The sequence below is a fragment of the Bos javanicus genome, chromosome 1, assembly GCF_032452875.1.
Source record: "Bos javanicus breed banteng chromosome 1, ARS-OSU_banteng_1.0, whole genome shotgun sequence".
NCBI lineage: Eukaryota > Metazoa > Chordata > Mammalia > Artiodactyla > Bovidae > Bos > Bos javanicus.
Window position 1 is genome coordinate 96431499 of NC_083868.1, and position 14184 is coordinate 96445682.

The 14184-nt window shown below is 41.1% G+C and overlaps 1 protein-coding gene across 9 annotated transcripts in view; it reads left to right on the plus strand.

Annotated features, from left to right (window-relative positions):
* Window positions 1-10556, plus strand: part of TNIK (TRAF2 and NCK interacting kinase) — a 410943-nt gene extending 400387 nt beyond the window's left edge. For all 9 annotated transcript variants that reach the window (XM_061415948.1, XM_061415967.1, XM_061415997.1 and 6 more), the window contains 5 exons: window positions 957-1057; window positions 3288-3437; window positions 5207-5366; window positions 5612-5751; window positions 7896-10556. In XM_061415948.1, the coding sequence (XP_061271932.1) occupies window positions 957-1057; window positions 3288-3437; window positions 5207-5366; window positions 5612-5751; window positions 7896-7979 (635 nt within the window). In that variant the 3' untranslated portion in view covers window positions 7980-10556. The remainder of the gene's footprint in view (window positions 1-956; window positions 1058-3287; window positions 3438-5206; window positions 5367-5611; window positions 5752-7895) is intronic.
* Window positions 10557-14184: the final 3628 nt, after the last annotated feature.

The following is a 14184-nucleotide window of genomic DNA, read 5'->3' on the forward strand; positions in this document are numbered from 1 at the left end:
GAGGGCCTGCTTTCTGGGTCATAGAAAGCTGTCTTTTTTATGACAGCCTCACATACTAGGAAGGGAACGGTATCTCTCTGGGGTCTCTTGTTAAGGGCACTAGTCCCTTTTAAATTTCCAATAACTGGAATCCAAGTTTGAATAATAAGCAAACGGCAGACATTCTATCTCTACCCATTTGTTGATTCTTCTGCCATCTTGCCATACCAGCTCTCAGCTGCTTACATGTGAGTGAACATAAAAGCCAAGTAAGGAAACATGAAGGATTTTTATACAGATTCTTCTTAAAATAAGTAATTCACATCTAGACTTGGTGGTGAGAGACAGTCCTAACCAGTTACATCTTTAGATAGAGCTTTCAGCAGGAAACAAAAGGCCCCAGGTATTCTGCAGACAAGTTCACTAAAGGAAGTTAAATCCATACCTGTAAGAATATCCCACACTGGAGAGCTACAGTGCAGGAGACCTGGGTTCAATCCCTGGGTTGGGAAGATCCCCCTGGAGAAGGGAAAGGCTACCCACTCCAGTATTCTGGCCTGGAGAATTCTGTGGTCTGTATAGTCCATGGGGAAGCAAAGACTCGGACACAACTGAGCGACTTTCACTTTCAAGAACATCCCACACCAGAGCACTACCCTCAATTAGGGTGACATAGAGTGATGTGTGTGTGTGCGCGTGCGTGCCTGCTCAGCTGTGTCTGACTCTTTGTGACCCCATGGACTGTAGCCCACCAGGCTCCTCTGTCCATGGGATTCTCCAGACAAGAATACTGGAGGGGGTTGCCATTTCCATCTTCAGCGGATCCTCCAGACCTACGTATCAAATCCTCGTCTCTTGCATCTCCTGCATTGGCAGGCGGGTTCTCAGGTTCTTTACCACTGAGGCACTGGGAACCATTTATCAACACAGAAGCTGGAATAAATTAATAAACTTAACTCATAATGTTTCTATTGCAGTTAAATATGAAAGGATCAAATTCTTGGTGATTGCCTTAAAGAATGCTGTGGAGATATATGCTTGGGCTCCTAAACCGTATCATAAATTCATGGCATTTAAGGTAAGTAGACATGTGATTACCTAACAAGGGCTTGTTTCTGTAGGTTTCCACCAGGTAACACTGCTCTATCTTACACAGAGACTTGTACCAAGTTTTCTATATAGAAAAATTCTCTTTTAAAAGTGTAGGAACCCTTGTTTGTTATTCTAAAAGTAAAGACTGGGTATTATCAAATGCTATTAAATTAATCAAATTAAAATTTGGGTGCACCTTCCTCCTCCGTTTCAGGTCTATGCACCATCACCTCTAAGTGGCATTTAATGGGGAATGGTTACCGAGCAAAGCATTCATTGTAATATTAGACAGTGAGATTCATTATACCCCCACCTAAGTCTGTTATTTCTTCTGAAAAAGGCAGACCAACAGCAGCACTGTATTTCAAGTTTGAACTGAGTCTGTTAATCTTAAAATCCTCTTAAGCCTTTTTGGTTTAAAGTCCCTAAAACTCACTTGATGGTCATATATCCCCATTGCTATTGGACTTCAATGAAGTGAATACTGAATAGAGTCACATGTGGAAATGGCCTAGTTCTCTGCATCCTTCAATTTTCATTGCTTTTTCATTTTTTATCTTGTCTAAGTCTGTACTCACCGTGGTCGGCTTGATCACTCATGAGAATCAACAGAAATAGTATCAAGTGATGCTGGTCCCATTGACTTCAGCTCATGAAAGCTGACCCCCACATGCCAGAAGGACCAGGACTTACCGGCAGTCTGATGTTTTCAGATACACAGTCTACCCATAGCCAGTGTTAATTTATCTTCTGTTCATTCTTTCTCTCTGCCTATGTCTCTCTCTTTATATCTCCTTGGCTCTCACTTTTCTCCCCACCTTTACAACTCTCATCTTTCTTTGACCCTTTATGTATTATTTCTTGCCATTTAAGCCATGTGAGGGCAGAAGCTGCCCTGGGAACATTATGAGCCCCTCTTCAGGGCCAAATCACCCCAGTTCTGTCTTATTCTCTTAGCAGCACAAGGAGTTCATTTGTGATGTGCTCAGGAAGGTGGGTTCATCGATGGAAATGGGCACCCCTCCATAACCCCACATTTATGGAGAAGAATTTTGGGGCTGCATTAAGTTAGTAATAACACTTGGGATGACTCCTGAAAGCTACAGTGGTGCTGCTGTTCTGCCAAAATCTCTCTTTGCAAAAGCTTTTCAATCAAGGCCTGTTCCAGTTCTGAAGTTACTGCCATCAGTGTACAAGCCAAAGTGCAGAACTGATGGCAGAATGCTTTGTTCAGCAAACCATGCCCAGCCTGGAAGGAGGGACGGGCAAGGCAAGGACTTGAATAGGAAAAGTCTAGAGCTGGCAGGAGGTTGAGCCCTCCTATGGGACAAGGAGATTTGGCTCAAACCTCCCATACGTGAAAATGATGTTAGTAAAAAAGGAAGGAGGAGTCTGTTAAGCGGCCAAGGCACTTGTGGTTTCACAGATTCTCTCCCAGATTTCCAGGCCAGTACAGGTAGAGTGGGGTTGAAATAATGGCAGAGGAAAAGGAGGGGAGACTGAACAGTTACCTGTGGCTTGGACTTCAGCGTCTCCCACACAGAACTTTGACAGCTGTGTCTGGGACTCTTTGTTTTCTTTCTAGGTAAACCCAGCTAACCAATGTAAACCACAAGTCTTGAGATGTACCACCTCAACCTTCCCTCTCTGTTGGTCAAACCCAAGTCTCAAATCTCCTTCTTAAGTCTAGAGAAGGTGCTGATCTGATGGGCAATCACTCACCCAGGACAGTCAGAACCAGAGCGGGCACGATAACTCAGAACAGGCTTATTTAGCACAGAACTGGCCCCAGCTGACCCCCTCCCCAGGCTGTCCCTAAACAGTTAGTAGCCATGCATGGGCCTGGCTGTCACTCAGGAAGGAGAGGGGCCAGAGAGGTGACCGGACCTTCTTGGAGAAAAGGCCAGATATAAACAGGAAAGAACAGCAGTACCCAGGCACCATATGTTTAATATATGATAACACTATCAAAATGGACAACTGTAAACCAACTTCTCTTCCCTGGAAGACAAGGGGCAGAGCAAGGGGCACGAATGGATGCTAGACTCTTCCTCCTAGAGCCAGAATATGACTAGCTCTAAAATTGAAAGAAAGATTTCCTAGCTTTTCAATTTAAGAAAAGTCAGACGTGAACTTCCACAGGAAATAGCTAAAGGAAAAATCTATTAAGATAATGTCTTTGCATGATGTGGACTCTCACAGGGTGATTTTTAAAGTCTTTTGCAGATCTCCAGCACAAGCCACTGCTTGTTGATCTCACAGTAGAAGAAGGTCAAAGATTAAAGGTTATTTTTGGTTCACACACTGGTTTCCATGTAATTGATGTTGATTCAGGAAACTCTTATGATATCTACATACCATCTCATGTAAGTTCCCAAAAGCAGACTGTCAAGACTCTCTGACAATCTGCACGTAGAGATTTGTTTTTGTACATTTGTAGTGAAAGTCATGCTAACTTTTACTAATCAGTAAAGCAGATAGACTTTTAGCCTTCACCAAATAGATTATACTTTTCATACATAAAGCATGTAAATTTAACTAATTTTTACAGCTGCTTGAAACTGAGTAACATGTAATAGCAATTATTTGCCATTTACTGGACATGTTGTTTCCTTGGGTTTTATATTAAAATACATATGCTGTTTTCATTCAAGGGCACAAATTCTTTTTTTTTTAAAGCATGAGTATAATAGATGAGCTTCTATTTTTACTTTGTGAAGGAGATTGGTTCATTTTATGTGGAAGAAGGCCACTGGTCCTTTTTCTGCTCTCGTTCCTCTCTTCAAGTGGAAGGCAATGTCATGTGGTAAAATCAGACACCCTCAAGCACATGCTCTGGCTCTAGCATGTGTTCGCTTTGCAATAATGGACACGTTGGGCAGCCTCTTCGGCCCTCAGCTTTCACATCTGTGAAATGGGCTAAGAGGACCTATCACATAGGGTTATCATCGTCATTAAATGAGGTGACGCATCTAGAGAACATGGCACAGGGTCCTGCAATTTGCAGTATTAATATTACTATCCTGACACATTGCCTAAAACATGACTTTTTAAGGGAAATGCTGCCCATGGTTTCATGTAGTAGGAGAAGAGCAGTGTAAATTGTGTCTCCCATATGTATACAGTCCCAAGGCTAACACACAGTAGAAACTAGTCATCAACAAAGTCTGAGATTCAGTCTGTTGCTGTTTGGTATTTTAAAGAGTTTAAAGACTTTACTCCACAGAAGCACAATTGAAAAAAGTTATTTTAGTGCATGACACACGCACATCATTTGTTACCACATTGCAGCTTTTCCTCCTGTGTGGTCATGCACACGGACTCACAACCCGTGCTCTTTTATGAGGGACCAAGCCACCCCATGATCGTCCTCCAGCCCCTCAGTCATGTCCACCCTGCACTTACTGGATGGCCATGACACTCTCCACCAGGGGGTCATAGCAATCCCATGTCTGTCTTCATACAAGTCAGTCTACGCTTATTTGAATAGTACGATTCTTTTTAATGAATGGTAATTTAAAATTTTTTTTCTCAACAAGCCATTAATTTAGATTATTCTTTTATTTAGTCACCTAGATAAACAATCTGTACGGAATTTTCATAGCCTATTTTGGCCCCATATAGCCTGTTTCTAGCATATTCAACTGGTTTGCACTTTTCCTCATCTTTTTTAAAAGTAGACAGAAAACACGAGATTTTTTCAATGTTTATGAGAATGTGCGCAAGTCCCAATTTTACCACCACGTGCTAGTACAGCTTTGGTCAAGATACATAACCCCTCTGAGATGCAGTCACTTCCCCTGTAGACAGAAACACCTACCGTGCGGAGCTGTTCTAAGGCCCAGAAGTTACGTATGTAAAGAGCCCATGCTTGGCACAGGGCAGCTGCTCTAATGTTGTAGTTGTTGCTTTTAGGAACAGATAAATTGGATTCTTGACTTCATCCCTAAGTTTGTATTTACCAGGGTATTTGGCAGGTCAGTGGTTAAATTAAGCAAAGCAAAACATCGGTCTCTAGAGTGCAAATGGAAAAGAGAAATGAAAGAACTTTTTTTTTTCAATTCTTAGAAGTTAATAGTTAAGATACTGTCTTATTTTGAAAAAGAATAATGCCTGGCCTTTCTTTGTCTTCTAGATTCAGGGCAATATCACTCCTCATGCCATTGTCATCTTGCCTAAGACAGATGGAATGGAAATGCTTGTTTGCTATGAGGATGAGGGGGTGTATGTAAACACCTACGGCCGGATAACTAAGGATGTGGTGCTCCAATGGGGAGAAATGCCCACGTCTGTGGGTAGGTTAACCATTCCTTATCTCCTTCAGCAGTTACACCCCCCAAATGAAACGAAAGTCAAGAAATGTGAAACAACCATTTGATTCCACCAAAAAAAAAAAAAGTCTGTGAATAACACTTGTAAGACTTGCTTTGTCTGTTTATCTCAAGTCGTTTGTCATTTTTGTGGTTAAGATGTGAACAGATGCTGTGAGTTATTGCCCATCTAATGTTTTTAATGCAGTTTTGGAAATTCCTTTTGACAGCCTACATTCATTCCAATCAGATAATGGGCTGGGGCGAGAAAGCTATTGAGATCCGGTCAGTGGAAACAGGACATTTGGATGGAGTATTTATGCATAAGCGAGCTCAAAGGTTAAAGTTTCTATGTGAAAGAAATGATAAGGTAAATCCGTTTCAACATTTGCATTAGTGTTTGCATTTTAAGAGACCACCAGGTACCTGTGAAACCTTCATTTTCCTTTATACTGATTTGAATCACATCTGTGTTAAACAATCAATATTATCTTGAAATGGCATTATTTGGTTTGACTCATGTGAACCCTCAAAATATACTATTCACACGTCAAAAAAGACATGAAAACATCTAAAAATTTCTTGTAAACTCTCAGTAACTCGTGTGGCCTGCAGGCCTTAAGATGACTCAGCAAATACCCCAAATTTTCCTAAACACTTAGAAGAGTTGGCCTATCATTAATCATTTCACAGAGAGTCAACCTTATACTCCACATTTAGACTTTTCACAGAATCACTATTGGGGCATAACCCATCACATTATATTCAACTTTAAATGTAAAGCCTGTGACATGTAGAAATATCAAGTTTTTGAGAAGTGTCACCCATTCCTTAAGGAGTGCACAGTCACAAACTCAACTAGTGCCATGTCCCGTGTCATTCCAGCCGTGTTTCTTCTGAAGTGTCATAGGGGGACTGTTTTCCAGTGAAACTGGCGGTGTTCGTCTGGCATGAACAGTCGCCCAGAAGGGTATTCTTCCCCCTTGCCCTCCCTGTAGACTCACGCAGAGTTCTCAGTAGCTAAGCTATACTCTATTTGTGAATTCATCCTTTGTGACTATGGTCAGTTTAGAAATGCTGTCCCCCAACTCAGCCAACGTAAACATTTATAGAAAAGAATGTGATGGGTTGAACAGACCTACGTCTCTTGGCTCTCTCCCATTCCCTAGAAGCCAGGCTGATCTTAGTATGACCCTGGAGCAGCCAGTTAATCTGACGTGGTGTGGTCTGGGTGGACAACAGCTGGGGATGGCAAGAATGGTTTCCAGGGCCTCATCAGAATATGCCAGAAGACAGACCTGACCCCAAGTAAAATTCCAGCCCCCACCTAGTCTCTGGGGATCATAAGGCCAGGACTGATCTAGGCACGGACCCCCAAACTCTAGAAGCCCTTACTGCAAGCCCTGTGCACACCCTCAGGAACAGTCTGAGACCACACCAGTGTCAGGGCCCTGAGGTTCAGAGCCAGGGCACACGGAACTTGGAGAGCAGCAGCCCTTTCCTCCCCTTGTGTTTCCACAGGTCCTCTGTGCTTCCCCCTGTGACCCATTGACCCCACAGTAGCTTTACTAACATATGTAGCATTAGCTGAATGACACACATTTCCACAGAGCTTCCTAAGACGTTGTTGGGAGAGACAGCAATGTTCTTCTAACCAAGTTGTGGAAATGAAGTAGCAGAGACTTTATACTAGTGACAAAGTAAATGCCTTGGACCAAAGCGTGGTGTCGGCTGATTCTTAAAGGACTCAGCCAAAGCACGTAACATTATTTTCCTAGGCAGCGGTTCATGGATGTTCGGCTCAGGCAAGCAGTACCCCAAATCTTGCTCCCTTCTCTCAGTTGATAAAATGATTTAGCAGACCCAGACCTAATGGACTGTGGTTCTGCTTATGAATGCCATGATCTTCAGCCTAGGATATGCCTTCATCATCACATCAGCAGAGAAGCCAAGTGTTAACTCTTGAAGTGCCAAAGTGAATAGGTATTAAACACGTTATCCTATCCGACTAGAGCCACTTGTTTATTTGTTTGTTTTTTTAATTGAAAAATGAAGCTGTATAGTAGTCAGTAGGCCCAAAATTCTCTCTTGACTTTCATTCCCAAAGTCTGCCCTCTTGTCATTAGGAGAGAGGTGAGGGGAGCCCCTGTGACTTTCCAGAAATTAACAAAGGACCTGTTGTGTTCTTGACCAGAAATCCAGCATATTATCCTAGCACGAAACTCCCTTGTAAAAAGTGAGCACCCAAAGGGTTGTTGCAAATCAAGATGTAGTCCCTTCTGGGTCCCTGAAGGCCAATACCATGATAAGTAATAGTAACCTTATAGGAATAAAGGCGGGAATGCCTACAGAGGATGCAGTGTATTAAAAGATGCTTTAAAAACACCAGCCATTGAGTCTTAAGAGCTGACACATGGCAAGGATAGGACATGTGAGAGAAAAATGGATGGACGGTTGAAGAAAAGAGGGAAAGAAACCATGCAGTTGAACTAACTTCTTTTTAATTTCAAACAGGTATTTTTTGCATCCGTGCGATCTGGAGGAAGTAGCCAAGTGTTTTTCATGACCCTCAACAGAAATTCCATGATGAACTGGTAACAGAAGAGCACTTGGCACTTATCTTCATGGCGTTATTTCTAATTTAAAAGAACATAACTCATGTGGACTTAATGCCAGTCTAGAGGCAGAATCAGAAGGCTTGGTTGAACATACTGCTTTCCCCTTTTCCTCTCCCTCCACCCGTCCCGATACAGTCCATCTTTCAATGTTGCAGCCTGGTTGAGAAGGAGAGAAAAAGGTGGCAGGAATTTCCAGGAGATCCCCAAGAATGCTGCGTTGTCTATGGACGGAGATGGACCATGTGCCCTTCGGAGTTAGGGATAGAAACAAATATTGTGTGCTCTTGTGATTAAGCTGTGTTACGGTGGATTTTTGAGTTTTGTTTTGTTTTTTACCTTTTTTTTTCTTTACCCCCTTACTTTGTAAGAATGGGGAGAGAATGCATACTGAGAAAGTGTCTGTTTTTAATTCTGTCTGCCTGCTACCTTTAAGTATATGATATGTTGTTAAGATCTCCAACTTCAAATGGTGAGAGACAGCACAATAAATGTACCTTATCTCTTTACACTGAAGGCCATAACTACACAGTGGGGTAATTTTAGAACTCTTTTGCCTTCACCAACCCAAGAGGTTGCTTTTTGATAGCAACTGCTAATGAATTTTTAAAAGAGAAGAAAAATACTAGTATTCCCCTCTTTTGGGAAATAGATTTTAAATGGCTAAACTACTAGCCTTAGACTAATAAAATCAACTACCATTTTTGTGAGTCTGGCAGGCCCTATTTTATAGGGCCCTGTACAGACCAGAGTGTGTCTCACGGGATAGTAGTGCCATTAAGTTAAGTTGGCTCTAGTGAATGAGGGACTCTATATACAATGTTGCCTCAATGATTACTGCAACAGATCAGGGCAAAAGATGGGATGACAGAGGGGGTCAGATGGAAAGAGCTTCTGGAAACAAGCTAAAAATGTATATATATATACACACACACACATTTTTTTTTCAAATGCACAAAACTTCCCAGCTAGGAAGTCACTCTGTTTGGGCTTCATTAGGAGTTAAGACCTTGTTCTTTCTGGGAATTGGAGAATCGATGCCATCCAGGCTCTAGTTACTCCCAGCTTCTTCCTGAGGGTGCCACTGTCTCAAGATGAAAACTGTGACTGAAAAAATAATAATAATAAATGTTTCTGAGCTGCCTGTGTTCTCTCTGGGTTGGTGAGAGAAGGGACTAGACTACTAAGCCTGCCTGGGACCCAGCAGGCATCATTGGTTCAGATTTTATAGAACTTGAAAGCAAGGCTTTGGCCGAAATTCTGAGACCCTAATCATTTTACCTTCCTCCAAATTACCCAACATCCGGTAAACAGCGTTTGTGCAGAGATATGTATGTATTTCGTTCAGGTTGACTTGTGTCCTTATAAACTCTTCCACAGATGATTTGAACTTTTGCGTGACTGTCTGGGATTTTTTTTCCAAAGCTCCGAGCATGGCCGCCTGTGGTATCAAGGTGTTGCGAAACAGTATCTGTGTTGCGCTTCCTGTTTTAACCTACCTCGTTTCGTTCGTTTCGTTTCACTGTTCATCACAGCAGTGTTATCTCCAGGAGACATATAGAGAGCTCAACTGGCAATCTCAGGGGTATTTCGCATTTTTAAAACAAAACAGTAGTTGACCAAATTGTTCTTGAAAAATTGAAAAAAAAAAAATCCAACAGCAACAAAACTAATGTGGCTTGTTTCTGGAGAAAACAATTACTGTAAACAGATCCAAAACCAAAAAAATCTATGAGCGTACTGATTTTGCCTAAATACGTGAGCAGCTGATGTACTATTAATGAGAACGAAATACACATTAGGAAAACACCGCCATTTAAATCTGGTGGCTTGGGCAAGGGTGGGGGACACGGAAAGGAAACTACTCTAGTTTTTGAAGTGGCTGATTCTACCCCTCCTGTAAAGGTGGTTGTCATTTGCATTTATTTTAAGCAGGTAACACACAAATGGAATTGAGGATTATCTTCAGGCGATCACCAAGATGTCCTCATTGTGGTCCCTTTAGCACTCAAAAGCAATGAAATCCTCCCGTTCTCATTTTTACTGCTAAGGTTCTGCTGCTGAACAATACGATCTTCGCAAATTCCATGCCACAAATTCAGCAATAACGTTTGGGATTGAATAGCAACTACTGTCATGGATGCTGACATGGACAAGGCACATTGATTTGGGTCTCATCTCCGCATGTGATTGCCACCAGCTCTTTATATTGCTGCTGTGGTATTTTGAACCAGAAGCTTCTTTAAATTATGTTGCAAACTGATCTTTGTTTTATGTTTTGTTCCGTTTTGATTTCTAAGTGATAAGTTCGAAACACACAGCTTTAACTGATTTTTTTTTATTGTGGGATTTGGGGTACAGTAAAGAAATAAAAGGGAATCATTGTGTTTAAACATAAGGTAGTTTGTGAATGTATTTTTTAAAATCTAGATTCATTGAAACAAAAAATCATAAGAAAACAATATTAATGCAGTCTTGTTTACAGTATGTACACTGACATGACATAGACCATGAGCTTTTCTGGTGCCAAGAAAAATAAAACACAGACGTTAACCATCAAGCCATGCTTTTTATATTTTTGTACAAATATTTTACACAGAGTACAAGGCAAAACCAAATTTAAAACAGCCCCCCACAAATCTGTGCTCCTTAAAAGATCTCTAAAGAATTCCCTGAAGCTTTTATCTCGAAAAATACATTTTCCTCTATAAGGACAGGCCCTAGCCCTGAAATACTGGAGGCCTAGGTCATGCAGAATATTTCAGAATAACTGTTCTTGTGGCTCATAACAATTACCAACATTTCAGTTTGCCTTAATTCTTTTTTTTTGTTGGCAGAAGCAAGCGAGTGGTTGTGCTTTTCATCCCTCTTAATATCATCTTAAAAATAAAATGAGCCAGTTTTAGAGATAAAAAATCCCCTGTGAGGAAAACTGAAACTAGTTTCAAAGCTAAAAAAGTTTTTATCAAGATTTGTATACAAAGAGAAATGGAACCCTCCCTCCCCCAGAGTTTCACTGCTGCTGCTGCTGCTAAGTCGCTTCAGTTGTGTCCGACTCTGCGACCCCATAGACAGCAGCCCACCAGGCTCCTCTGTCCCTGGGATTCTCCAGGCAAGAACACTGGAGTGGGTTGCCATTTCCTTCTCCAGCACATGAAAGTGAAAAGTGAAAGTGAAGTCACTCAGTTATGTCCCACTCTTCACGACCCCATGGACTGCAGCCTACCAGGCTCCTCCGTCCATGGGATTTTCCAGGCAAGAGTACTGGAGTGGGGTGCCATTTTCTAGTTTCACTAGATCATTTCATTCCCTGCTACTCAATGTGGATGACCATGCAATAAAATCCACTTTGGCTGCTTACACCACAGTTGTGGGCCAGGGTCTGTCAGGTGATTGTCATTGCTGGGTGCTAGTCAGGGACATTAGCAAGGATTCCTCCATGCAGTGCATAGTGGGAGCAGATGACCTACAAGATCCTTTAAGATGGGGAGAGTTCTCCCCATGCCAGTTACATTCAGATCGTTGTCCTTGCACACAAGGTAAGGGAAGATATCTTGCACTAAGTGCCACCCAAAATCTAATGACTATTTAAATAGAGCTCATTTTTCTTGAAGACTTTCTAACAGAGCCTCAAGAAGACCAAGGGCTATTTCAACAGTGTAGATTAAGATACAGATGACATCCCACGAGGCCACTCAAACAGGTATTCCATTTCTCTCACACTCTAACATTGCTTTCTAAGACATACTTCTTATGTACATCGCATCAAGTACACATTTTTTAAAAGCCTCTTAATTCCTGGCTGTCAAGACCTACTAACAGTTTTCTGTCTGCTCTTGTGACTTATTGGTAAGTGGTGTCTCTGGTCCCTCCTGTGCAGTAGATTAGAAAGATGTGAGAAATTCAGGCCGGAGCCATTTGGGTTTTGTCCGTTGCCCAGACAAGGAAGCAGCTGAAGCCTAACCTCACATTCCATAAACTAAAAGAAAAAAAAATGTTTTCCCTACTAGTATGTGTCCTGGTTCCTGTCACTGTATTCTTGAAATGTTGAAGAGCTTTGTGTTAACAGTGTGTGTTGTCTTTGAAAGTCTGCTTGAACAGGTATCACTTCCATTCATGCTGATTGCTTTAAGATACAAGATGTGCCACATTATTTTAAGAAAGAACATGCCGTTATTGGTCTAAATTTTTTAAACTTCTGAAGGAAAATAGAATATCCGCAACATGCTGATGGCAATTCTGAATGACTCTGTCATGCTCCCATGATTCTATGTTCTAACCATCTCAGCAGTTTCTGTGAATTATTAGTCACTTTTTCGTTCATTCCTCTTAACCTTAAATCTAAACAAATCAAAAAAATAACAAACAAACCCAAAACTGACTTAACTGAGACTACATAGTTACAACATAAAATCCAAAAATCTAAAATTTGATTTCATTTGCCTGTCCATATTTCTCATAAATACCATTACATTTTGGCCTTGATCAGGATCACAGTATCAACAGTCTTAAAATGTTCTGTCCTTGTATGGGTCTCAAAATGGATATAAACTGATCTTCTTTCAGAAGCCCCAGCTAAAAAGAAAACCTCTTGAGAATTTGCAAGTTTAAAACTGACCATTGAGGGACTTCCCTGGTGGTCTAGTGGTTGAGACTCTGTGCTTCCACTGCAGGGGATACAGGTTCCATCTCTGGTCAGGGAACGAAGATCCCTTACCCTGCATGGCACAGCTGAAAAAGAACTGACCATGTACACATGTCCATTAAACATTTTCTAGTATTTTTTGATTTCCAAACTATCATTGGGATTTGGGGGATTTTTTTCCATAGATACTTAGGATATTCAAAAATTCACATAACATTAAACAGTATGAGACCATAACTCTCTGCTTTGAAAATTACTCTTCTAAGGCTGTCATCCCAGAAAATGCCAGAATGCACCAAAATAAAAATCTTCATAAAAGCATTTTGAAAACAAAAATCTCTGAATAAGTTTTGAGATATTCTAAATTCACATCAAAATCTTGGACTCTGTGTCCATGATGCCAAACATTTGGAGGAAGACTAGAAAATACAGTTTAAAATAGAAATGTCCTGAAGTTCCCAGATTTTAGGGGTTTGTGTAGATATCTTCAAATAGACTCAATTCCTTGCTTGATAGGGTTTGGTTTTGATAGTTGGTTTTTATCACACCAAATTGCACTGCACAGTTGGGGCTGGAGGAAAGGTAAGTTTTCATTTCCAGCAACGGATCATTGCTCATCCGTAGCGAACATCCACGCCCCAGTTGTCTCTTCCTCGTATGTCTCCCTCTGGGGTTAGTGTTAAGGAATAGTAATTTTGTATTATGGTTTATTTAAAAACCTCAGACATCACCCTGAATCAGAATTTCAAATGTTAGGTGACAGCAAGAAATAAATCTGTAGCAGGGGGAAAAGAAAGGGTGACAGCTTAGATGAAGTTTCAAACTGGATGTTGTGAAACTGTTCTTGTGCATTTAGCTGTCTTTTTTTTTTTCCACAATGTTAATGTAATTGTAGAAATGCCAAATTTATAATATTGGAAAGGAAAACTATCATTTTGCTATGCCTAAGAGTGTTTATGTTTAAATCTCCAGTTTTCTAAAGTGTTTTAAATTGTCAAAAATATGCTGAAACTGGATCATTCTCACCTGTGTAGTGGTATAAAGAAAGAAAGTCTTCTTGGCATATTTTATAGTCTGAATCTTTTGGTTACTTTCAGGTATTTTTCCCTGGATTCACAAAGCCTTCAGTTACTGTTGTCTAAGGTTGTTCAAGCAGTAGTTAGAAATGATATGGTAGGTTCTAAGCCAAGGTTTTCCTTGACTGTGACTGCCACACCCTGGAATATACTATTTTATGTTATCTCTATCAAAATGTGAATAATAAAATATTGATAGTAGTAGGACGCCTGCTTGTTCTTCATTCAGTTCAGTTCAGTTGCTCAGTCGTGTCCGACTCTGCAACCCCATGAATCGCAGCACGCCAGGCCTCGCTGTCCATCACCAACTCCCGGAGTTCACTCAGACTCACGTCCATTGAGTCATTGATGCCATCCAGTCATCTCATCCTCTGTCGTCTCCTTCTCCTCCTGCCCCAAATCCCTCCCACCATCAGGGTCTTTTCCAATGAGTCAACTCTTCGCATGAGGTGGCCAAAGTACTGGAG